We start from the raw sequence: 26529 nt of genomic DNA on the forward strand, positions 1-26529 counted from the left end.
CATTGCAGTGGAGTATGTAAGAAAAAAAGCATTAAATAAAAATTCCCCATTGTATGTATCACGTGAAGAACGTATACTTATATATTTTATGAAGTCAAACATACGTCTTAAAAATAATGTAAATATTAATGTGCGTTCCGTCATTTATTTAATAAAATTCACACGTAGCACCACTTCCACTTTAATTAACACGCATACATTCTAAGCATTTAAAAATTTAATTTATGTATCCATATTTAATTACTTTGGAAGTTCCCTCGCCTAAAACCATGGTGATTCGGGTTCAACTTCTGCCAGGGGTCAAACCCGGAATTTTTTTAACATGTGGGAAAACATGGTGGACTTTTCATTAACCGATGTTTTTTTTTCCTTCTGTACTTCAAAAAAAAATCTGTACATTTCCAAAAGTTTGCTTTGAAAACCAGTTGCCGAAAACAAAGTATTTAATACTACAAAAAATATATTGTAAATTTGTACAACACATGAGTATTTTTGCATGTATGAAATACATTATTTGAGATAATTCTGAGTGCTTATTATGAAAATTGGCGCATAAATTTATATTTATAATTGATGTTTATTTCAAAAGTATTATTTTTTTAAAACAATGGAAAAGGTAATTGACTATATTGGAATTGGTCTTTATTATGTTTTATTATGTTTATCAATCCGCTCTTCAAAGAACAGTTTACAAATAACTTAATAACTATTTGAGGTACTGGGACAACACAAAGCATAATTCCCCTGGGTGAGATTCCGAATCCAGTGTAACTGCGAACACTATTTTGTAGAGATCTACAGTTGTTTTCACGTAAGTGTACAAATTAACACATACATGTAATTTTGCAAGATTTATTCTGTTCCATTTCCAAAAAAAATTGGCTATCTGTAAAGTCGGTTTACGAACGAAAGTTTAACGTGACAGCGTCATAGCAAAACATTGATGAAATGATTGCATACTTTTATGAATAAAATTGAATAATTATTATTGAATTATCACTATTTTGTATTGACACAAAGAATGATTGAAATGAAATCTACAATTGATTTAATTGATAAATTTACTTTTATTTGTACTCATTAATTCAAATATGTTTATTACTTAAACGAAGAGATTATTTTAACTATAACTTTTATACGTGTTTGCTATTTAACTTCTTCCAATCTGTGTTATTCAGTTATGGATAGGACGATGATAGGAAAAGGTAGGAAACGAATGGGAATGTTTCAAGTTTAATGTGCCTCGAAAAAGTGAAATCGACGGTTGTTCCAATCGAGTGGAAGAGAGATATATGCGGCGCAAGCGTACAATGAGCGCAACGGGACCAATCGCAACGGGACAATGTGCATAACGGGACACCTTTTAGTGAGTGCAGCCGGCGTTCATCGATTTATTAGACGTTGTCACGTCAAAAAAAAAAAAACATTACGGTGTACCGTTTCGTCCACCAGATTATTTTAACAATGCTCCGACGCATCCGATGAACACGATGTCCACGAGACGTTAACCTATATTCGTTCATTGTCGGTTAGGTCCCCGCCGAAGCGAAACGCTGACTGGCTAAAGCCTTCTAGGGGCGCGAGCACCAGCAGGGGCATGCCTCGACACGCATAATGAACCTCCCTTCAGGACAGGAACATGCACTCCTTTCTCTCCACCACCCCTCCCCCCTCCTCCTCCTTCACCGGGGTTAATACAATGTGAAATACGATTCACCTGCCCCGCCGCGGAATGATTACATCCTCCCACCGCGCGGTCCACGGGCGCTCCCTTCCCGTTCCGATGCGCATTTACATATCGCGCTCGTTACTCGCCGCTGCCCGGGAGAGTGTGTAGGGGAGGGGGAACAGCACTTCCCCTCCTTCCCCCCTCCACAACCACTTATTCACCCCCCCTCCCCCAACCCCACCCCGGGGGCAGCATTTGTCCCGCCCCCTCCAACCGCTGATCGCTCTGTGGATTTTCGCTCCGCGAAGATGATAATTTTACCTTTAAAACTAAAAATTCATTCGCTTAAAATTATTGTTCTTGCATTATTACATAAACTAACAGCGTAGAAATTTACCGAGGATGATGTACCGCATTAAACATTTAAAAAAAAAAAACTGTTCCTTTAAATGATTAATGCATTTTCATTGGACATATGCCAAGGCAGTTTTGCACTGTTTGTCTTATTTTGCATTCTTGAGCTTTTTTTCCCATGAAAAACAGTGAAAACTGCAATGGCGTAGTTCCAAATAATCGTATTAAAACATAGATAAAATGCGGGATTTTTTTTTTAACAAAAGGAAAGGGTAGATAGTATAAATGATGGATTTTTTTCCTTGTAATTGACTCGCAATTTAAATGACTGCCTTGTCTCAATCTAGCCGCAGGTAACAGGAACAAATGCAGGTAGGTTTACGGTTGAAAAATGAGAATCAAGAATTATTCGTGTGCTTCAGCTAACACTGTGTATGCAAATGTAGTTTTTTATTATTGTCGCGTACGTGCAGAGCATACTCTAGTGGAATTGGCGGTAAATAGTGTTTTTGCGGGGAAAATATATTATGATTTAAAAACTAAATGAGTAGCAAATAAGGGATTATTAGCATCATGCCAATAAATTAAATAATACTTGGAAATCATTTACACATAATATTAAAATAAAAAGCTCTCACGAGAATCTTAATTTGGTTTTATGATTCATAAATTCATTATTATTATTATTATTATTATTATTATTATTATGTGTTTCTGTTCCCCTCTCCCCCAACCCTAAATATACATGTGTACAAAAATGCTCACAATACATGAATATATTATTTAAAAGTGCAACCATTTTATTTCTGCTCAAAATGAATGACATAATCACGAAATGAAGTTGTATTTATATTATAATTAAATATTTGTGTTTATGATCTGTGTGCGAATTCTAGGTTACGAAACCTAAATATTGCAATTGTTTGGTTCAATAATGGCCCTATGTCTAGTATTTAGAGTAGGTGCATAACCAATGTCAAAATGGATGAAAATGCTACATTGAACAAATTATCAGTTGAAAACGTTTCCTAACTGAAATTCCCTTCAAAATGTATACGATACCTATAAATACAACAATTCCACTTATATGGCATGCCAGCATTCTCGCCCGTTTTCATTGGCTGGGATTAACGACCACTGATTTCATAAATAAATTGTGAATTTGCAGTACTACTTGAGCGCATTCTCGCCGGCGAATGGGTTAACATCATAAATCTTAAGTTTTGACATGGAAAACCCACCTAAAGTATCTTGCCACACGACCCAATCGTAGCGAATTGTGTTAGGTCAGCTGGTCATGTTTAAAGGGTGAGCCTGGATTTGACCGAAAATTTTTTACTGCAGGTTCATCACGACGAAACAAGTTGAAAACCTAAAGGCTACATGACTTATTGTCAAAATTTCATTCCAATTATGGGGTACGCATTTGAAATCTTATATGAACTACGAAATATTTCTGTAAAATAGTTAGTTTAAAAAAGATTTTTTACAACCACCACAAAAAATTCTGTCAATTATTAGTAACACGCTACCAAAAAGTAATTAGAAAAGTTTTAAAAAACTTATCAAAATTTTCTGAATTTAATATATAAAATTATTCCAAATATATGAATAAGGGAATAGGAATTATTATTTATTTAAAGTTTTTCTTACAAAACATTTCATGTTCAAATAAATGTTATTTTTTATTTCTTTTAAATATTTTAAGTTTATTTAATTATTTGCTTTACTTTTTTCATCTGTAATCGAGAATCTAGCTGGTGGTGTATAATTTTTCAGGTACCGAACGAATAATACAAAACGCAGGATTTTACAGTTGAAAGAAACATTATATACCCAGAAAAAAATATGACATCGTTTCGGAATCAAAAATAAACTGTGTTATTAAAACAGTTTAAAACTATATATGTTTATACATATTCTCTGGGAGTTAGAGTTCAGGTACAAAAATACACTTTTTTGTGTTAAAAGGTATTGTCAGAGCTGCATGTTTTAAATTTCAGGCATTATTTTGACGTCAATGTCGGTATTTTAAACGAAACCCTAATAATTTCAAATTCCCTCTTCACTTCGTGTACAATGTTCTGATTTTTTTCCCCCTTCAGTGCCTATGTGCGGTTGTGTTTGGCGGAATTTGCATGGCCTACCAACACGGCAAACAAACAAACAAAGTTGTTTAATTATTCCGTAGCTTAGAGCTATCGGGGACAAGTTGGCAAACGCGAACATCCTTTCAACTTAGCCGACACAATGAGCTTTAGTTCATGCGGGTTTAAACTAAGGTACCGTCCTAGGCTTGATTTTCAAACCCACGCTTATATTTGCACCGCTCTTCAAACACGGAAACTTCTCAAAATAGGAGAAATATTAAAAAAAAAAAAAACAGTTTTTGCTGCACCTCTGAAAGGAGTGAAATATTATTTACTGTTTCGGAGTTTTTTCTTGCACTGATTTTCCATTGAGTTGAATAATTTTTTTTACTGCGAATTCATGAAGTTAACTCACTTATTCAAAATGAAGTGCTCAGAGATTTTGTTTAGTATAAGTTTGTAAACTTAAGTTTGATTAAAAAACATTTGACTGACTAAATCACGCGTTTAGCGTCAGTTCACTGTTATTTTAAAGTAATATTATAACCTTTATAGGTTTAATATGAAAATAATTATTATACTACCGTGAATTAGTGCAATCAACTTTAGCCTGGGCCTAGTCGTTAACGTAAACGATGATACGAGTGAAAACTGAGTTATAGCATCTTAGGGCCGGTTTCACCAGTCGAGTTGAAAATCCCGATGATGTTATCGAGATAAAAATTTAATCTTCCATTTCTATCTCGATAAAGTTATATGTGTTTCACCACATATTATCTTTCTCTGAGAAAATCGTGATAAGTTTAACTCGATCTTCTGAAATTATCGCGATTTTCTGTTTGTAAACACCTTTCGTTATCAAAGTTTGGCTAGAAATTTCGTAGGCTACTATGGCGAGCCAAGGCTGTAATTTGTCAAAGAAGCAGAGAAATAAAAATACATCGCAGCAGGAGAAATACATTCTTTTAGTTTTAGTAACTGAACATTTCAATATCATTGAAAATAAAAAAACAGATTGTGTTTCACAGCAACAAAAAATGAAGCAGTGGCAAATACTTGCAGATACTTTCAATTGTATGGCTGTAGAACATCACAGGACTGCAGAAAATTTAAAAGCGGTGTGGGAGAATCTCAAAAAGCACACGCGAAAGACTTCTGCTGATCAACGAGTTCAAGTATTAACTGGAACAGGTAATATATTTTTTGTCTGTATATCCTGGTACATTATATTTAGGTACAGCAATAAATATTGTATGCATTTTTATCCATAATGCAATTTTACGAATTGTAAACATGTGCAATAACAATTTTTTTAGTTACTTGAATTAATTGTAATATATTAAAGAGGTATCTTGGGTGGAGTTGGAATCAGAACTATAACCTTTGCACTGTCAAGAAGACACTTCGCACTATACCACCAGTGGATATGAAATATACACCACATAACTAAATTAATTCTGTATTTTTTCAGGTGGAGGTCCTTCAAAAACAGTTAGTAAGGATCCCATTTGTGAGAGAGTGCAGAGCCTAATCAAACCGACTATCGATGGTACCAAGAATCCCTTCGATTCAGATTCAGATGCAATAATATTACCATTTGATGCATCAAATAGGCCTACTGATGAGGATGACAGCATTCAACTGGATGTCGGAGCAGAAGTGGATGTTTCTTTCGTGGAGACGGCAGAGACAGTTAGTAGGCCTACACTTTATTTTGAGAAAACCTAATGGATGTGTCACTGTGCATAGTTATGCTTATTAATCATGTATAGCTATAGCCTATGCACTGTGTTAACTTTATTTCTCTCACATAATGTTCAAATTTAATTTTTCCACAGGTAACTCTTCCAAATGGCGACTGGACGCATTATACTCCAGCCATGCTCAGCAGTCCTGTGTGTTCTGCCCTTCGACACTCCAATAACAACTCGGCTATCACAAACACAGTGCAGACCAATACTACTGATTCATGCAGTGCAAGTAGTGGGAAGGCAATGCCTCCTAGCAGTAGGGGAAATGCTTCAGTGCAATCTCCCTTTACTAGCAAGCGGCGACCAACCCCGGCCACCAAAGTGAAAGAAGTAAGTGCTGTCAATGCAGCAAAAATCGAACTAATTGAACTTGCAAAAAAACATGCAATCGAGGAAAAAGAAGTTATGAAAGAAATCTGGGAACTGCAGTTACAACAAGAACGAGAAAAAGTAAAGCAGGAAAAGCTGCAAACTGAACTTTTATCTTTACAAATCTTGAAAATAAAGAAAGAACTAGAACATTTGCAGTAATTTAATTGTTCTTATGTATTAAACATTTGCTCAACTATCATGACATAATTGTTATATATTACATGTATATTTACAAAGTGATATTCATTGTGCCTATTAACAAACAGTTTCAAGTACAAATGTTAAGAATTATATAAAAGATAATACATGTTCGCTTATGTCACATTATTTTGTATGATCTAAGCAGTTGTACAATGCAAATGTATTAAAATATTCCATACATCTTGCTATATGTAGTTATTTTCACCAGCAAATCTTCAAGTTGATGGCATCTCTGTGTGACATATAGATCAGTATGACCTACAACAAACTGAAAATACACAGAGTGATAAATAATCGTATCTTAAATAAGTATTACAACACACACACATATATAGGTATTTAATTATAGGTATATGTAAATTTCATTTACCTCCTGAAATAGTTTTCAATCAGTAAATGCCTGACACTGTCATATCTGGGCCTTCTGTTTGCATTTTCGTTGTTCTGCTGTACATTTCCTTCCTCAAGCAACTGTTGCCAAGGGAGGTGGAGATTGAGGTTAGGGTCGTCTGGAGGGAATTCTTCCCCAGTTTGTCGCAGGATATTATGCAGCACCCCAGTCGCTACAATGATGGCAAACGAATGTTCTAATGACACTCTCAATCCTAAAGATAAGACTGGGAAACGTCGCTTCCAGCAACCGAATGTTCGCTCTACAGGATTTCTTGACCTAATTTGCGACTCATTAAATAGGTGTTCCTGTGGACTTCTGGGATTATCTAATGGAGGCATTAGATATGACCTACAAGCATAGCCCGCATCAACAAGTAGTACAGAATCACCATACTCCCTTCTCTCAAAACATGCCCTTCTGTTGCTATTGTTGAATATGGTACTATCATGTGAGGAACCAGGCCATCGTGCAACAATATCTGTAATTTCCAATTTTGTATTACAAATTACTTGCACATTCACAGAGAAGTAACCTTTTCTGTTACGGTAGGATTCTGCATTGTTTCCACCTGCAACAAACATAAAACAAGCTTGTATGTGGATTGCAATGTTTAATAAAAAGGTAGCATAAAATCAGTGTTTAAACTAACCTGGTGACTGGATTTTTACATGAGTGCAATCCATAGCACCAATAGCCCTGGGAAATTTAGCAATTGCATAGAAATCCCTTTGTGCTAAATTCAGTTCTTCCATCGTCTCTGGGAATTTAATGAATTGCGGTCGAAGAGATGCAATTGCGGAGCTAACCCTATGTATTATTCGGTGAGCTGTGGGTTTACTAAAGCCAGCATAATCCCCAATGGTTAGCTGGTTACAGCCTGTAGCATAAAATCGAAGTGTAGCCAGCAGTTGGTTCATTGGCGACACTGACATATTCCTGTGAAAGACGAAAAAAGTATGTTGAAGGTTGTAATGTAATGTTCGTATAAATGAGTTTTATTTTACTTGTCTATGATTTCATATACATATTTATTATTCTACAGAAACAATTAACATTAGGAAATAATATTAATATAAACTTACTTTTCGGGAAACTGTAGTTGATTTTCTATAAGTTCCAAAACAAACATAGTCGACTGTTTTGAAAGGCGAAAATGTATTTTAAAGTCTTCTTCATCATACATTTCAAAATAATCGCTTCTATCTCGCATCCATCGTGGCCGACGAACAATGGCATCTTCTTCATCACTTTCATCTTCAAAAATCAAATTGTACATGCCTCGAGCCATTACAATTTTTAAAATCTCCTCTCGTCACTTCGTTTTACAATATTATCTCGATAATAAGACTTTAACCACGAAAATCGGTGGTTAAAATATTTTATCTCGATAACACTAAAAGATCGAGATATTCGGTGTGGTGAAACGGGATATTCAGTTAATCTGGATAATTCATTACTTTATCGAGATAATTTCGCTTGGTGAAACCGGCCCTTAGGGCCGGTTTCACCAACAGGGATAATGCTATTTTATCGAGATAAAGTTCAAAAATATCTCGATGTTCTAGTTGTTGTGTTTCATCACACACTTTATCTCGATTTTCTGATATTATCGAGATAGAATACTTAAACCTCGGAATTTGGTGGATAAAGTGAGAATATCTGGATAAAGATGTAAAAATAAACAAACACATCACAGCATGCATTATATTTTTGGAGGAAATATGGCTCGGGCGATGTATAATTTAATTCTTGAGGACAGTGATGATGAAGAACATTTTCGCGAACGTCGGCCACGATGGATTCAGGAAAGAAGCGATTATTTTGAATTGTATGACGAGGATGATTTCAAGATTCACTTTCGTCTTTCTAAACAATCGGCTATGTTTGTACTTGAACATATTGAAAACCAACTAGAGTTCCCTTCTGACAGGTAGGTTTATTTGATTCTAAACATCCATTTAAATTTTCTAATTAAATCTAGATTACTAACAGTATTTATTTTTACTTTTAGGAACATGTCAGTTTCACCCATGAATCAACTTCTTGCAACACTTCGTTTTTATGCAACGGGATGTAACCAGCTGTCTGTTGGGGACTACGTTGGTTGTAGTAAACCCACAGCACACAGAATAATCCACAGGGTTAGTTGCGCAATCGCTGCTCTTCGGCCTCAATTCATAAGATTTCCTGAGACCAGAGAAGAAATTCATTCGGCCCAAATGAAATTTTATCAGATTGCAAAATTTCCCAGGGCTATTGGTGCAATGGATTGCACCCATGTCAGAATACAGTCACCAGGTTTGTTAAGAATATCATTGAGCATAGGTTCAAAGTGAATGATATGTCAAGGCATATTGTTAATACAGAAAATATTTTTTTTCAGGAGGAGAAAATGCAGAGTTGTACAGAAATAGAAAAGGGTACTTTTCTATCAATATTCAAGCCATTTGTGACCCAAATGTGGAATTCAAAGATATTGTTGCCAGATGGCCTGGATCCACACACGATAGTACAGTCTTTAATAACAGTAATAGAAGAGCATTCTTTGAAAGAGGAGCATATGGAGATTCGGTATTGCTTGTGGATTCAGGCTATGGTTGTAACAAATATCTAATGTCTCCATTGAACAATCCCACAAGTCGTCAGGAACATCTTTACAACGAATCGCAAATACGATCTAGGAATCCAGTAGAACGAATGTTTGGATGCTGGAAACGGCGCTTTCCAGTCTTAGCTTTAGGACTGAAAGTCAGCCTAGAGAATGCTTTCCCAATCATTGTGGCAACTGCAGTGCTGCATAATATTTTGATACGAGCCGGCGAAGAAATTCCACCAGATGATCCTAACATTATTTGTGAAAAACCGTGGACTGAACTGCTGGAGGAAGGTTACATTAGGGATCAAGAAGGAAATGTGGAGAGAAGGGCCAGATATGATGTAGTGAGACGGTCATTAATTGAGAACTATTTCAGAAGGTAAGAACAAATAATATTAAATTTATCCGATTGCATATACAAACTCCTATCATATTTAATAATTTTTGTTGTCTCAGTTTGTTGTAGATGGCCTCGAGAAAAAATCATCAACAAATTCGTGAAGATGTTGCAGCAAGGATCAAGGGACAAAAACTGTAAAATGGTTTTATGTATAATTGTTATTAGTCAAATAATTAGTAATGCTACAAATATCAAATATATATATAGATAATGATTTTCAATACAACTAGGTTTCATTACAAATATACGAAATCAGATGCTTTGAAATGCTCATTGTAAATAGAGTTACAAAGAAAAATTGTATACAAATTACATAAAACATAAAATTATAAACCATCCAATTCTTTCTTTAGTTTTTTAATCTGTAGAGTCATAAATTCAGTCTGTAGCTTTTCATGATTCAGCCTTTCTTGTTCTTGTTGCAATCTCACTTGACGCAGTTCTTTCATAGCTTCATTTTCTTCTGTTGCATATTTCTTACATAATTCAATTAGTTCAATTTTAGCTTTATGGAGGGCACTTCTTTCATTGTTCTTGCTGGACTGCAATTTTGGCCGCCGTCTCTGAGTCCAGGAAGACTTCCCCGCGATGTTTGGCAACTGACACTCAAGGACTGATTTTGCAACATTGTTACTATTATCGGGAATATGGTCTCTTGAAGTACTTTCACAGTTGCCTTGCTCAGTGCTTACCATAACCGTTTCTTTGACACAAGGGAATATCACTGGTGAAACTGATGATGTTGAACTGGCATTATTTTGTGGTACAAGAGCAGGACATATGGGGCCTCTGAGCATTGAGGGAGTGTAGTGGGACCAGTCTCCATTAAGAAGTGTCTGCTGAAAAAAAAAAAGAAGACACTGTTATGTGAAAAATGTAAACATTCATCGTACTGTTAAGTTTCTTTGTTACGTTAATGTTATTAACATTTTAAACTGCTTTGTAATGTCTGCTACTTTACACTAGTTTGAGTCTCCAGGGTAGCAATGTCCACCATCGAACCTATTTCCAGCTCTACGACTGCATTTTCTTCTGTGTTGTTTGATTCACCTGGAACAATACTATTCTGGTTAGTTCACATGTGATGTTATAAGCACAACAACTTAACGGTTTAACAAAATAATACATATAGGTCTAACATTTCCAATGTTCGACCAAATATGAGACTTCTTTTATGTAAGAATGAAACTGATCAAAATTATTTTAATCAATCATCTACATCATTTACTACACAGAAAAATGTACTGAAGGAGAAGGCTATGAAAAACCATTACTTTGTAGGAATACTGTACTTACTTATGCATTGTAATGTATTGACCATTACTGCATCTGAGTCTGAGTCAAAGATATTATTGTGTCCTTTAACTACAGGTTTTATTAAAGTATATACGCGGCCCAAAATAGGGTCATTTGTACACTTTGTGGGGGGTCCTCCACCTGAAAAAAACAATGTATTCAATTTAATTAAATTAATTGTCAATGTACATTGCCATTTGTAAAAATATATTAAACCACTTCCTTTCACTTTGTATAGTAAGTCACAAAATAAAATGTTACATTTTGTAATACAAGTTGAAAATATTTTTATACAAAACATACCTGTCCCAGTTACCATCTGAACTTTTTCGTCTGCATACTGTTTCCGTGTCGTCTTCTTCAGATTTTCCCAAACAGATTTCAGGTTATCTGCAGACCTGTGATGGACTCCTGACACACAGTTGAAACTACTTGCAATAATTTTGCCACTGTTTCAATTTGTTCTGTTGTGTTACTGCATCCGTGCGCTTATTTTCAATTATGTTAAAATGTTCTGTCACCAAATCTAACAAAACAATTTTTTCTTCTGGTGATAAATTCTTATTTCGTGGTTTTTTGGCGGAACAAGTGTTTTCTTTAGCTTCCATTATCTTTATTATCGCTACACGACTTGAATAACAACAAACCTACTCGCGATATTTGTTTACTTTTCTTCCGAACATCGAGATTTCAAAAAGAAAATCGGGATTTTATAATGAATATCGAGATATTATTATCTCGATTATCTGGGAAGAGGATAAGTCGTGGTGAAACGGACACAAGATCATCGCGATTAAAATTCAAGTTTAACTTTTTATCTCGATAAAAATATCTCGATTTTCCATTAAGTTTATCTCTGTTGGTGAAACCGGCCCTAAGAGATATTTTTATTGGATAAAATCGTCAGAGATATGTAGGTGTTTAGATGGCTATCAAACAAAAGACATTCAGAAAATCGAAAAGATTCTAATTGGGTGCGAAACAGCCCGTTAATATTTTCATTTTTTTAAACTTAAGGGTATTAATTTAATTATTTTGAAATAATAATAATATTCCGTGGTATTGCAGGTCTCAAAACAGTATACCTTAATTTTAGAATTCACATGCAATTTATCAAACCTTTGTAGTTATGAGAAATTTAAATTATCTACACACGTGGTGTATTTTCTGTGTGTTTAACCATTTTTTAAACCAATTGAGGAGAGGTACCATATTTGTAAGGTATTCTAATTTTTACATGCTTTATATTAGCTTCACCTGTATGTTTGTCTGTCCGTCTGTAACTCTTTCGACTAAGAGTGAGTGCCACATCACTGTAAAATGTCCCACCCATTTCATTACGTTCGTTAGCCGAGCGGTCTAAGGCGCGCGACTTCTGTGATGTCAGCTTTCGGATTCAAAGATCGTGGGTTCTACTCCCGGCCACGCCTAAAAAAAAAATTTTTTTTTTTTTTTTACATGCTTTATATTAGCTTCACCTATATGTTTGTCTGTCCGTCTGTAACTCTTTCGACTAAGTTTTCTTTTCTTGCAAAGCACATACTTTTACCAGTTTCAATTGTTCCTTCCTCTGTGCTAGCCTTTCAGCTTGCTTAACTATTTTTACATGTTACATGTTACATGCTTTATATTAGCTTCACCTGTATGTTGTTTGTCTGTCCGTCTGTAACTCTTTCGACTAAGAGTGAGTGGCCCATCACTGTAAAGTGTCCCACCAATTTCATTACGTTCGTTAGCAGAGTGGTCTAAGGCGCCCGATTTCTGTGGAGTCAGCTTTCGGATTCAACGATCGTGGGTTCTTCTCCCGGCCACAAAGCGCCTCAAGCTTTTTCTCATTTATACTAGTATTGCTTATATACTATTGTCATAAATTAAATTTTAAAATTATTTTTTCCTTTTTAGTTTGATAATCTTTAAAAGCATGTTTCTTTAGTTTTTTAAACTATATTTATTTTCATACAGGCCTATGGGTTACTAACCTACATTAAATATTAAGGTACTTAACCAAAACATTTAATAAGAGGCCTCTTGATTTACTGCAAAGCTGACTAAATTTACTTCTGATTATCTGAAGTTACAGTCAGAGTCGTTTTAAAAAGTTGAATCCAAAAACGGCCCGTTAAGTCTTAAGGCTGTACCTTCCTAAATTATTTGCTTATAATATTTCGTGTTCTTGCACATGATCTTAAATAATTTTTTTACTAGTTTTAATTTTATATAAGCCAATTCTTTACGTCAGTCTAATCAGATACAAAAAGCATGAAACCATGTGATATACAGCTTTGGATTAACTGTTCGACCTAGAACACTTTTTTTAAATATATAATTCATACATTAAAAATTGATATACTATCAAATCAATTATAATTTATTGCAAAACGCATAAGCTTCATCTGAAACACTTTGCTGAAACGATATTTTATGAAACGAACTGTTACAGTAAAAATAGAGGTTGAAAATAAAAAAATTAAAACTTTCTTAGTACAAAATTCATCGGAATTTATTAATAACTATCTTAATGTTACCTTAAACCTTTGTTCAAAAATTTTTGGATCACAGTGGATGAAAGATAGTGTTTGGAATTCAAAAATAATTGCAAAATTATCTTAGGAATATTCAAAACATTTTTCCTGCATGGAATATGAGACCATGATTAATCGTTATTTTTTGAATATTGGCGAACATATACGATGATATGTAGGCTACATTAGTTCTTAAAATGTTCCAAGATTTTATACGAGTTTCCAAAATATTTCCAGAGGAAATAGATACTTCGAAATATACCTACGCCTGTAGGCTGTGCTGAAAAGGAATTTTTTAGATTGTAGTTATGTTAGAGTCTTACGTGTTTGGTCTACTTTATAACCAAGCCGGTTGTCTTGAAGCGTTTTAAAAGCTTATGCCACAGCTTCGGCTAATACACTGTGGTATCGTTTTCAGGAGAGTGCACAGAATTTTTATTTCATGGTTCATGGTTTTGGCCCCGTAAATTTGGGAAGGGGGGGGGGGGGGAGGTTGGGTTAACCACTTTGCACAATGTTTGCTTTAAAATTCTTTCCTTTTGTTGTTGGAATGAATATATTTGATTGATTTTTTTTATTTCGTTAGTTAGGAGGGTATATGTTCCTCATTGCATCCCTCCCAGTTTTTGTGTATGTACGTCCTTGATAGAGGCATTTTATTTTATATCCATCGGTAGATTTACAGCAAAAAAAAAATCTATTTGCGCATACACCACTCTGGCACGCACGAGCTTGTAAGAGCTGTCGGTGGAATCTGCCACTATTAGCAGGTCCGGGCCACCTGGTGTCAGTAGCAGCGTGTGTTTCTAGAGTAAGGAGACGGGGAGGGAACTCTTAAATTTGGCTCGGTGAACCAGCAATATTCCGACAAGGGGAAGCGTATTTCTGGGTGGTAGCGGTGGGGTTTTCAGGGGTTCAGAGGATCGGAAGCGTTGAGGGTGACGAGGGGTGTTCCGGATTTTGGGGTCGAGAAAATCCCGTTCGTAATCCTTGCGGCCGATAAATTAATATTTCCGGTTCATTGTCGGACTGCTAGGTCCAAAAGTAGGAATGGGGGAAAACGAAAGTGTGGAAATGTTTTAAGGGAAGGAGGGGTGGCCAAATTTGCCTGTGCCATCCTCGGTTTTGAGGGAAGGGTTGGGAAGATAACGGTGGTGTGAGGGATAAAGGAGAAGTGTTATAGGTGGGTTGTAACGTTTCTGCTCTCCACGTAGAAATTGCTACGCTTCTGGATTCTCTGCAATCCTTCTCCCAAACCTCTTTCGTAGAAGCAGAGCAGACGTCCTGGTTGTGTGTGTTTGTTTACAACAGCCACTAGTGACTTGCATATACGCACTATTTCACTCCTATACCACCTTCCAACATCATTCACGCAAAAAAAAAATTGGTTGTCTGTAAAGTCGGTTTACGGACAATAGTTTAACGTGACAACGTCATAACAAAACATTGATGAAATGATTGCATACTTTATGAATAAAATTGAATCATTTTTTTTAATAATAAAATAATAAATACTTGAAATTATTCTAGTAATCAGATTTTTTAAATGCAAGACTAATTAACCTTTATTGCCGAAATCGTTGCTGTAATAAGCAATGAAAACCACATTAACTTTTCACTTCACTTTATAAACATTCGAGTGGAAGAGAGATAGATGCGGCGCAAGCGTACAATGAGCGTAACGGGACACAGCGTAACGGAACAATGTGTGTAACGGGACACAGCGCAACGGGACACTTTTTCGTGCTTGCAGCCGGCGTTCATCGATTTATTAGACGTTGTAACGTCAAAAAATTTCAGTAATTTTACAAAAGATTCCTTTAGAAACCAGTTGCTAAGAAAGAGTTTATAATACTACAAGAGAGATATTGTAAATTTGTACAACATATGGCTATGGTTATTTTTGCATTTAATGACATACGTTGTTCTATGTATACTGAGCATTTCTAATGCAAATTAGCACATAATTATGTATTTTAATTGATGTTTCATTCAAGCAAAATTATTTTCATCCGTGGAAAAGATACTCAAATATGCCATACTTGGACTTTATTTGGTTTACAAATAACTGTAACTATTAGAGGTACTGGGACAACACAAAGCTTAAATGCTCGGCTAAGAATCCGAACCCAGTATAACTGCGATCACTGTTATGTAGTTAGTGATACAGTTTTTTTTTTCATGTAAACGTGTAGATTTACAAATACTTGAAAGTTTACATGAATATGTTTCTTTCATTTACAAAAAAAGACAGTGTACAGCGCATGGCGAAAAATAAACATTTATGTGCGCGCGTGCGAACACAAATAACCAACCCCATCGTGTTTCCCTACCCCTCAAACATTCCCGTAATCAAGGGATAATCCGTGCTTTAAAACAGTATCGCGTTATATTTGCATGTTGTTCTGTTCCGTTGTAATCCTGCTTACCTTCTCAGCTGTGCCGGACAAAGCCATTTCATCTAACGCAGTTACGTAAGAACATGGAATGTTGGCGGGTTTATCAAATAAATTGTAACGAGGGGAGCTTTTTCACCTTTATATAGGTTTCAATTATTAAAGATGTCGTTTGCCGCATGTCAAAAAGTTTTTTTACAGTCATAGGTTCTTGAAATACGCGTAGCTCTGATTTTTGAAATAAGTATTTTTATCTGATTGATAAAATTTTATTTGATATTTACAAGGACTTTAACAATATATTTAAAAAAAACTTTTTCGGAACAGACTACAGGCGTAGGTAGATTTCAAAGTACCATTTTCTTCTGTAAATGTTCCGGATACATCAATAAACATCTGGATCATTTTAAGAACTCAATAGACATGACATCCTATATGTTCTCATATTTCATGCGGAGAAAATGTTTAAAATGATTTTTTTTAACTGAATACATCCAGAATTGAATGGCTTCTAACGAATTTTATATAAGGCCCACTAAGATAGTTACGAAATTTTTTACACCTTCAAAAACTATTTTTCATCCCTTGCGTCTTGTAAAAATTTGCTTTTGGCCAAGGTTTAATATAATAGTAAGATGGTTAAAAGCAAATTCGAACGAATTTGATAATGAGTTGAAATTATTTATTTCATCTCTGTTTTCATGGTAATAGTTCGTTTCATATGAAAAATTTTCAGCCAAATGTTAAAAATTTTACAATAAATTTTAAAGAATTCGATATTATACCTACTAAAAAGGTTCTGACAATGTTTTGTCTTTCAATCATTGTTACTTCCACCAATTGGAGTAATGGTTGGTCACCAAAAAATTTACTTAAGAAAAACGTTTTAGACAATATTCATAAAGTTGAAAATAAATAGGAATTAATTCGATAGTGTGCTTGTTAATAAATTTTTAGTTATTCTTTTTATTCCAACCCCTAGTTCTTCAACTCCTTGCAGCAATGGTTCGTCTTACCGAAATTTGTTTTCGACTAAAGTTTTAAATAATTTTTTTGAATATTTGCAGTTTATTTTTATAAATTTTATAGTTCAGCAAATAAGGAAGTTATGAATTTTTTTGTTGAATTTATAATGTTTTCAAATAGTTAAAACTGATTTGATAGTGTACTGTTTACTAAGGGGGTTATTAATTTTTTCGTCCTTCAACCCCTGTTATTTTCCAACCCTTGCAGTGATGGTTGATCTTAAAGAAAATTATTTCGGATAAACATTGAATATAAAATTTTAAGGTTTCACAATAAATAAGAACGGATTTAATAGCGTATATGATAAGGACATTATTTTTCATTAAAAATTCTACAACTGTTCTCTTCCACCTCTTGTAGCAATGGTCCATTTTATTAAAAATAGTTTCAGACAGTACTTTTAGACAAAAATTATAAGATTTACAAACAATCAGAATGGATTCTATGGTGTGCGGTTATAAATTTGATGTCCTCCAACACTTGTTTTTTCCACCCTTTGCAGTTATGATTGGTCGTATCATAAATGCATTTCAACAAGGTTTTTTAGTATTACTTCTACGAGTTATAATTAGAGACCTGAAAATTGGCGAGTTCATTTCGCGATAGGCTAAAATACAAACAGTTATACCTCAATGCAGCCTCGTTTATTGGCTCACAACTCACCTAGATGACTCTGGGCCAATGAGAAACACACAACCAAAACTGTATCGAATCACAGGCTGCTACGTTGGGACGTCTCACAAGACAGCAGCCAATGAGTGGGTGACATTTGACCGAGTGTAAGTAGAACTATGGAGTTCATCCTAAAGGTCATTGAACCCGCGAATTTTTCCGGTCCCTAGTTATAATACATTCAAACGGATGTGATATTATTCATACTGTTGAAGTTATAGCGATTTTTCAGTATTAAAAAAACTTTTCCCATTTCCACCTCTTTCGATGGAGTTTGCGCATAAACTAACTCGACGGATATTTTCCATAAGTACATTTTATGTATCAGTTTGGAAATTATTTGTGCATAGTTACGGCAGGTATCGTGTCCAAAAAATGTGATTATATATATATAACTTTTGAATTGACGATAGATTTGGGGACTGTGGCCCATGAAAAGTAAAACCATATTAAAATTTTCCGGAAGTCATGCCATGGTAACGGCTACAATAGGTAGTCTCTATTCGAGGTATACTTAAAAATAAATTAATTATCACAAGGTTTTTCTGGTAATTATTATTTTTATACAACACATTTTAACAGTGAAGTTATCTCAGCTAAATTGTTCTATTATTTTAAGATCTAACTAATGACACTGTTTATTTTATACCAAAATCTCTTTATGTAAGTTAGTTTGACAATCCTTAAATTGTTCCTTAAATCTGTGCAAACATTGAATCGAACTTTGTAGTAATTCGTAACATAGAAATAGCTTACGCAGTATATTATTCATTCATAGCCAATGTCGGAATCTATAATTGACCTAAATTTTTTTAGAGGCAGTCTCACGTGTTATCTTAATTTAAATGGACGTTTGTTATTGCATAATAAGATTACCACAAATAACTTAAAGATACACTTGGTACTTTAAGTTTTGTTCTGTTTTTTTTTTTTTTTTCATAATATCATCAAGTATATTCTGGAACCATTTCAGCATATGCCTGGGGTAAGGCGGAGATTTCTTAAAACAATGCGTAAATGATATTAAAATGGCTGAACCGTGGTTTCATACCAAGGTCTTCGGGATGCAAGTCCAGTTTCTTACTTCTGCACAAATTTGAACATTGTTATAATTTTACGAACTAATACTATTAACATATATCTTTTTATATTTATTGTATACGATCAGAGTAAATGTAGGTATACTTCAACGATTGGTATTCATAAAAGATGTTATTAAAAATCACAATATGAAATGTCACATTTAAAAAAAGCTGTTCATCACTCAAATTACTTTTCTTTGGACAAAAACTTTATTGAGCAGTAATATTAGAACATATTCAAAATATTTTTTTTGTTTCAACTCGTTTTTTTCTTATATTACAGTTTTACCAGACACCTACCTTTTGGTATTTAAATTAAATAAACACTTATCAATATTTTATCTTTCTGACCATTAGTGTAAAATTAAAAATTAAAATTTAATTCTTTTTAATGCAAAAGAGTCTAAAGATTCTCAAATATGATATTGAGTTTGTTCATTTAAAAAAAAGTTTATTTTGGATAAGCAATGATCAAGATAAATGATATCAATAACTGAAAACCAGTAATGTAGGAACCACTCAATCACCGATCAATTGCTTATGTCACTAGCAGAACTGTGATGATTGCCAGCAGACACACTTCGTGGTATGGCGTTCCAGTTTTATCGCTCTGGCAAAAAGTCGTATGACTTCCCTGGAAACGATGTGCTTCCAGCGGAATTATTTTGCCGGAGTGACGTAACGATAAGACTGACAGATTCCTACTATTTATATATATATTAATTTAAATAACTGTCTATTTGATTCAGGCCATATCTGTAGGCCGTTTTAGAGCTTATACTGAGACGTTAAGCCTAAGGTTATTGCTACGGCCGTGCATTTTCCGCGAAATATTTCGATAAAGCTTTTTTGTCAAAATACTGTAAAATCGCCTGTGTTTCGTGACTGGTTGAGTTTCTGCCAGTACTGTCGGCACACGCGAACTGCAGCAGCTTCGTGCGGAAGTGAACGCGTCTTGAATGGCCAGGTTAAATAAGGCAAATTGCTTCTTTCGTATAGACGGCCGCCAATTACAAGAATAAACCGCTGGTGCAGGTATAACTTGTTGCATTTTAATGAGCGTTTACATTGTTTCGCGAAAAAAAAATGTACGCCCCTTTTTAGTGCTTATTACGACAAATCTCAACGTGAACTTACTCGGAATTTGAACTCAAAGAAACGCAATTGAAATCCTCTTTGAAAAACAGGCATAAATGTTTTCTTGTTTAAATTATAGATGGGTCAGTGAAAAAAACAACAACATCGCAGTTAATTTAAAAACCAGTTAATAATTTCGAAAAGAATTTTGCAAAAGAATAATTATTGTGCAGTATGAACCAATAGTCGAATATTAATGTGTTCCGTATGTTTAGTTTCTATTGTTGTTGAGACGGCCGCCTAGCTGTGTGCTGCTGGGTTCACGAGCCTCTTTGCCCTTGCGCGCCAGACACAGAACTAGCTTCGGTCTCCGTGACCCTAAACGGTGATTGTTTAATTGTGTTATTGAATATTTAAGGTAGAGGTGTCTTTCACGTCCGTAAACTTCGCTTACTATTCCACACAAAAATATTTTCGTAAATGAAATGTCTGCAAATTGTCCCTAAAAAAAATATAGACGTTGGCAAACGGAAATTAAAAATAAATCAATAAATTAGTCCTGTTTTACATAGAAAGTAAAATTTTTTCAATGGCTTTAGGTACAACCGAAGAATCATGCGCGTTTTGCAGGCACTTTAAAGTATTTAAAAAAAAAAGCTTGTCGTAAGAATTTTTCTAACGTTAAATTAATTGTTTTTTACGTGATAACGTCTTATATAAATCGATGAACGCCAGCTGCACGCACGAAAAATTGTCTCGTTCCACCTGAGCCGAACGTGCAAGAACTGGGCAACCACCGTGCGAGAAAATTTTCTATAATATCAAACGATCTTTTTTAGTTATTGTTCGTGATTATATTTAAACAAATTTATTTGAATTAAATTTCCAAAAACTGTAAATAATATTTGAAAATTAAAAAGTACCTATGCAATTTTTCATCAATGTTTTCTTATGACGTTATCACGTAAAATTATTGTCCGTAAACCGACTTTAGAGAGAACCCCCCCCCCCCCTTTTTTTTCTTTATTTTGGCTGGATTTGCGTAGCTGTGACGTGCAAGCCGGACTCGGCTCTGGAGTTTGTGGTAGCGAGTACCTCGCCGAGTGCGCGGTTAAACTCGCTCACCCCACACACCTGGGTCGCGCAAACACAATGCGCTCTCTGCAAATCTGCTCCCCCGGCGTGTGTCAAGTGTCATCCGGAGTTGATTGCGGACTATGTAAACCCCGCGATCAGTGGACAAGAAAATAGATGGACAGGTGATGCATGGTTTGCCCGTCCTTAAATTCTATGTAGTCAGCAGTGTTCATTAAAACCTTCTAAAGACGAATCAGGTTTGCAAAAACAGACGTCAGTAGTATAGGAATGTATTTCCTGGGACAGGGTTCAGGGTGTGGAGCCGGAGCCGGTGTCCGCCATATTGGATTGTGACGTCACGGCGGCCATCTTGGATGGTTGTGACCTTGACCTTTGACCTTGACCTTGACCCCGGCGGCCATTTTGGATCCGCCATCTTGGATCCGCCATCTTGGATCCGACATTTTGGATGACGTCATTGTGTTCTCGAAAATTCCGGCATTGTGTTTTCCGCCATTTTGAATGATGACGTCACCGTTGCAGTTTCCGTTACGGCCGCCATCTTTAACTTTTTTAATTATTATCCGAATTTAATGAAAAAATTTTAAAATTTATTAAAAAATTCATTTAATAAAATTTTAATAAAAAATATTTAAAAATCATACATTAACGACACGGAGCTCGGAGTCCACGGTTCGAACCCGACGAGTGCAAAAAAAATTAAAAATGGCGACCGATCCTTCCCCCTAGGTGACTGCAGGCAGACTGACTCCCACCACTTTTTTTCAAAGCATATATATCGTCACCTAGTATGACGTCATGTCCGCCATCTTGTCTTCGATGCTGGAGACCACCATCTTGTTTTCGGCCGCTAGAGTACGCTGACGCCATGTTAGTTTAACTCTTACCCGCTAGAGTGCAGTAATCATTTATTATTGCTGTGACACCCGCCATCTTGTCATTTGGCCGCCATCTTGAAAATCCGTAATTATTTAGCTAGAAATTCGGGAAAAGTTCCAAAATTCATTAAATAAATCACTCATTAATTTACGTATTGATTCGATGGATTGCAGTCCTCGGTTCGACCCTCGATCGTTACAATAATGTTTAATTTTATGAAAAAAAATAATAATTTCAATAAACCATGTTCAAAATTCATTAAATAAATTTGTAATCTATATACTGACTGATTAGATCGACTAAGCTCCTTGGTTCGATCCCTGGATGATACAAAACAACTTTAATTTTAAAAAAGTACCACTAAAGTGTAAGGTTTGAGAAAATAAAAAACACCGCAAGTTCTTTTAAAAAAAACTTTTATTACATACATACTACACTACTACAAGTACAAAAAAAAATACACTGACAAATTAATAAAGCCTTTTTGGATTTCTCGATTGAAACAGTCTTCTTATTGTACGGACTAAGCCTTTTACATGACTTTAAATGTCTATCCGATCCAGTCATCACCGCAGCCAGAGACGGACTGAAGTCCATATCACTTATATAGTCTCATTAGCCGGTACAACACATGAGCCGAAACAATAACCTTGTTCATTAAACGTGAACTAAACTTTCTCGGAGCATTTTTTATAATGATGATGTAAGCTGTCGAGACGTGAAATTAGTTTATTACATTTTATACACTGAAACAGTATTCTTTGAGCATTATTCTGACAGCTGCTCCTTTCATGTCTGCGCGCATTTGAAGTTCTAGTAAATGATGCGTCACAATATTTGCATTGACGCAATGTACACTCTTCATGAATTGAAGTCTGGAATGCAGATGGTGAAACTTCAGCTGATGATGGAACAGCACGTATCGTTGTCTCCTTTGCAGTTGGTATCGGGATCTCCACCGTTGTCGTGGTCTCCTCTGCAGTCGGTATCGGGATCTCCGACTCCATCATCGTTGCTGTCATCGAGGTCCCCGCTGCTGTCGGTAAACAGTCTATTCCGGTCGACATAACTAAATCTCACGAAACTTAATAGAGAGAGCACGTCCGTACTGCACCGCGGCCAGAGGTGAACTGCGGGTCCAGTCGTCTGAACCTCGCTTATATACCTGTGGTCTTCTGGTATACTACATGAGTCAAAATATTGTCTGTATTTAAAATTTTTTATTAGGTACCTAAAAATTGTAGAAATAAAAACACACGAGTTCAAGTTTTACACATTTATTTACAAAAAATTCACAAATACATATTAGGTTAAGGAATCAAGCATTTTCACAAGCAAAGTCTTTAATGCCGCACGAACTGACACGTCGACTCCGGTTCCAACTGGTTTGTCGACTCCGGTTCCAACTGGTTCGCAGGCCACAGGATCAGGAACACAGGTTTCCAGCTGGTCATCTTCTGCGACGTTGACAACTCCGACAAGACATGGTCGGTGACGTCTGTGACCACGTCTACGCCTGGGCTTTGGCTCAGTGCTAGTTGGGACAGATTCACTGCCTGAACTGCGACGACGAGACACACACCGTTTGGGCGTCTGCGTAGAAGCATCACAGGTCGCAACAGGTTGCAACACGCTCATGTTTGGTGTTGCACATGCAGACGAGGCGACTACCTCAGCGATTGTGTGTGGTCTCATGTGATAGACGGCACAGTTTCCAGGTTCGCAACAAGCTACCAGCTGCTGAGTCGGTTCGTAGGACACAGGAAAGTGCGCAAACCGCCAATGCTGAGTACCTCCATCACAGGTTTCTGTATATGTACGTAGATATCCGGAATCCCAGTAGCTGTACTCGACACTGCTGAAGCTAGGTCTTGCGCTCACGTACACGTTAGCAGGATGAAACGTAAACATCTTATTGCAGGTCGAACGTCAACTGAAGACACGTACGTAGGTACGACGTTTATATATGCAGACTCCTACTAACACTGTGTGTGCCATTTCTGCATTAGTTGCGAGTTTGTGCAGGCACAGACACGTTCAAACTTGTCACGTGGCTGCATGTCGTATATTGCACTAAGCTTGCGCAGGGAAGGACAGCCGTAGTCGGTCTGTATATCTACGATTTCAGCTGCTCCGTCGTCACACAACTTGCTCAGCCATTTCTTCTGTTCAGGTCCGGCAACGTAGATTATTTCGTTTTGAACTAGTAAATCTCCAATAGTGTTTTTCACTTGGTGGTACGGAATTTTTCCTTCGTCCCACTCTAGTCCATGATAATATTTACATAGCCATTCGTTCGACCGTTTACTTTTTTCGTCTAGTAGTTTCCACGGATACGGAGGTCGGAAGCTGCGGGTTCGAGTCTTGTCTCCAGAGGTGACGCTAATTTCCTTGAGCACGAATCCATTTTGGCTCTGGAAACCTTGCAGGTTGCAGTACATCTTGTCGCTAGCAATGCTCGGTCGTAACTAAATTATTATCGAAAACGAAACAGTATTTATGTCAGGATTTTCACAAGTTTGTCTCGACAATTGTACGAAGCAAGCCGATCGTGAAGTATCAGACAAAAAGCATAGGTGTTTGGTGGAATATTTCCGCTAGTCGTTATCTCGATCCTACAGTCGATGATGTTTGAATTTATTCGATCATCCTGTTTGGAAACATCAAACACCATTAACGGTGCCTTGTTCTTGAAACTGTCGGGACTCAGTATCGGTGACTGTCTCCGCCCATAGTAAGCTTGCTGAAACTTGGCATACATTTGATATGCTAGAAGGAATCTTCCACTTTCAAAGTCCATGTTCATGTCAACGTACGGATAACTTTCGCTGTTTAAAAATATTTTTACATTGCGTATTTGACAGTTATCGAATACGGAGCGACTTACTCCTGCATTGAGCTGTCTTCCGGTCTGAAGCCCGACGATGATGTATCTTGGTTTTTCCGTAGCGAAGCTGGACTTTACTATCCAATTGATACGCTGACTATGAGGCAAGCCAGGATAAGTTTCCAGGCTCCAGGATCGGAATGGCACATCGAAATTCTTGCCATTTTCTATGTTCTTCAACATCTTGACTCGTTCAACGGTGCTCACTTGGATGTGGGGCAGCATCCACTCGATAGACTGTAGTGTTAGCGAGACATCCTGAGGGTTTTCTGCAGCGGCGACAATTGCATTAATGTGCGTGTTGGCTAGAAGTAGTACGAGCTCTTGTTTCGAATTAATGATTATATGCTTGTAGTCCTCAGCGAATCCGAGAAGCATGGACAGAGGAACACAAACTTCTAACTTCCCTTCGGCATAAACCGGAAGCTTATATTCATCCTCGAGAGCCCAACCGGCCATCTTTGCAGCAGACAGTTCATTTGGCGTGAGCGAAAGGTAGCTTTTCATAGCAGATGTTATGCCTACATCTCTCGTCTGGTCTACCTCGACGCCATTGAGTACATATGTAATGCGCTCGATTAGGTGAAGAATACCATTGCAGGATATTGATGTCGTTGTCGGGTGCGTACCATCCGCTTTTGTCAGCGTGCCTCTTATACGTAGAAATGACTGCGAAGGTAAAGTACAAATATCTTGGTGCTGTACAGCAATGCGTACTTCCGATGGTAGTGCGTACGGTCCGAGCAGGAAAGGCTGGTACTCGTGCAATTCCATTTTCGTAATGCTGTCATCAAAAATGACAGGATCTTCCACGTTGAGGATTTCGTCTTCCATATTTATTCGGCACTTGCCCAATACTGAGAAGATACTTTATGTTGTCAGGTGTTAATGCACCGATGTCTGGTAGAGAACTGTTCTTATTCACGGCAATACGATTTCTTTTATAACTGTTCGGTGTTACAAACTTTATGCCCATCGCTTCAAGTGCAGACGTAATGTAATTTCTTCGTCTTGAAAATTCACCAATCGTCCTCGCTGGTCAACGATTCGGACGACGACTTCGTGTGCGCACTTCACGACGACTGGAACGTAAATGATACTTTGCGGTACTTCTACCAGTTTATATCCTGGCAGGACCATCGGCGAAAACTCGTGCAGCATGTTGCTTAGTCTTCCGTTGAGATACGTTCCACTTGCCAAATTACAGTTTATTCTTATGACATTCACAGGTAAAATGTTTACCGCGCGTGTAGATTCGTACGTTCTTCCCGTATCATAAACCTTTGATTCGAATCCGAGCATCGTACCTATGGTGCCAGGTTTCGTAAAGTCGACATTTTCACTGCATGTTAGAATGCTTTTTTGAGTGTTTGGATTTCCACGCAGTTGAAAGTCTACATCCTGTGGTAACATATCCCTGATGTAATTTGCAATGTCGTCAATTTCGTAAGATCCAACAGGTAACCGTATTTCATGAGCGGTCCCATCGCTTTTCAGGAAGCAGATCTTGCAATTTTCTTCGTCGATATTAGGTATGGCATTATACGTTTGAAAATCTACGAGTCCGATACACCATTCCCCGTCTAAATCCAGAGGCGGGAAATGAACCGCCCGCAGCTCAGATGCGTGACCTGTCAAGGTAAGTGTTATCGACATGACTAATAAATTATCATCACTGCACAACCTTTAAGTAGCAATTTTTATTTGTCAGCTAATTTTTGTTTGTTAAAAAGCGAAGACACAAGTGTCCGCAGTTTGTTTGATTAG

The 26529-nt window shown here is 36.5% G+C and overlaps 3 protein-coding genes across 3 annotated transcripts in view; 1 reads left to right on the forward strand and 2 right to left on the reverse strand.

Moving 5' to 3' along the window:
* LOC134527544 (lachesin-like) overlaps window positions 1-26529 on the forward strand; it is a 384121-nt gene that overhangs the window by 41459 nt on the left and 316133 nt on the right. The window lies entirely within an intron of this gene.
* On the reverse strand, window positions 6645-8315 carry LOC134533408 (putative nuclease HARBI1). Its single transcript, XM_063370933.1, has 4 exons — window positions 7914-8315; window positions 7481-7767; window positions 6808-7399; window positions 6645-6705 (listed from the first exon to the last, which is right to left on the reverse strand). Exons 1-4 carry the CDS (start codon window positions 8117-8119, stop codon window positions 6696-6698), a joined length of 1095 nt encoding a protein of 364 aa, XP_063227003.1. The 5' UTR covers window positions 8120-8315; the 3' UTR covers window positions 6645-6695.
* On the reverse strand, window positions 10154-11560 carry LOC134528301 (uncharacterized). Its single transcript, XM_063362211.1, has 4 exons — window positions 11427-11560; window positions 11124-11264; window positions 10789-10877; window positions 10154-10663 (listed from the first exon to the last, which is right to left on the reverse strand). Exons 1-4 carry the CDS (start codon window positions 11440-11442, stop codon window positions 10154-10156), a joined length of 756 nt encoding a protein of 251 aa, XP_063218281.1. The 5' UTR covers window positions 11443-11560.

The sequence above is a fragment of the Bacillus rossius genome, chromosome 1 (genome assembly GCF_032445375.1).
Source record: "Bacillus rossius redtenbacheri isolate Brsri chromosome 1, Brsri_v3, whole genome shotgun sequence".
Taxonomy (NCBI): domain Eukaryota; kingdom Metazoa; phylum Arthropoda; class Insecta; order Phasmatodea; family Bacillidae; genus Bacillus; species Bacillus rossius.

Coding starts and splice junctions, on each gene's coding strand:
- LOC134528301 (XM_063362211.1), bottom strand. Junction 10,878..11,123: donor CAATACATTACAATGCATAA/GTAAGTACAGTA, acceptor GTATTGTTCCAG/GTGAATCAAACAACACAGAA. Junction 10,664..10,788: donor CCCTGGAGACTCAAACTAGT/GTAAAGTAGCAG, acceptor TTTTTTCAGCAG/ACACTTCTTAATGGAGACTG.
- LOC134533408 (XM_063370933.1), bottom strand. CDS start 8,119: ATGGCTCGAGGCATGTACAATTTGATTTTTGAAGATGAAAGTGATGAA. Junction 7,768..7,913: donor CAACTACAGTTTCCCGAAAA/GTAAGTTTATAT, acceptor CGTCTTTCACAG/GAATATGTCAGTGTCGCCAA. Junction 7,400..7,480: donor TGTAAAAATCCAGTCACCAG/GTTAGTTTAAAC, acceptor TGTTTGTTGCAG/GTGGAAACAATGCAGAATCC.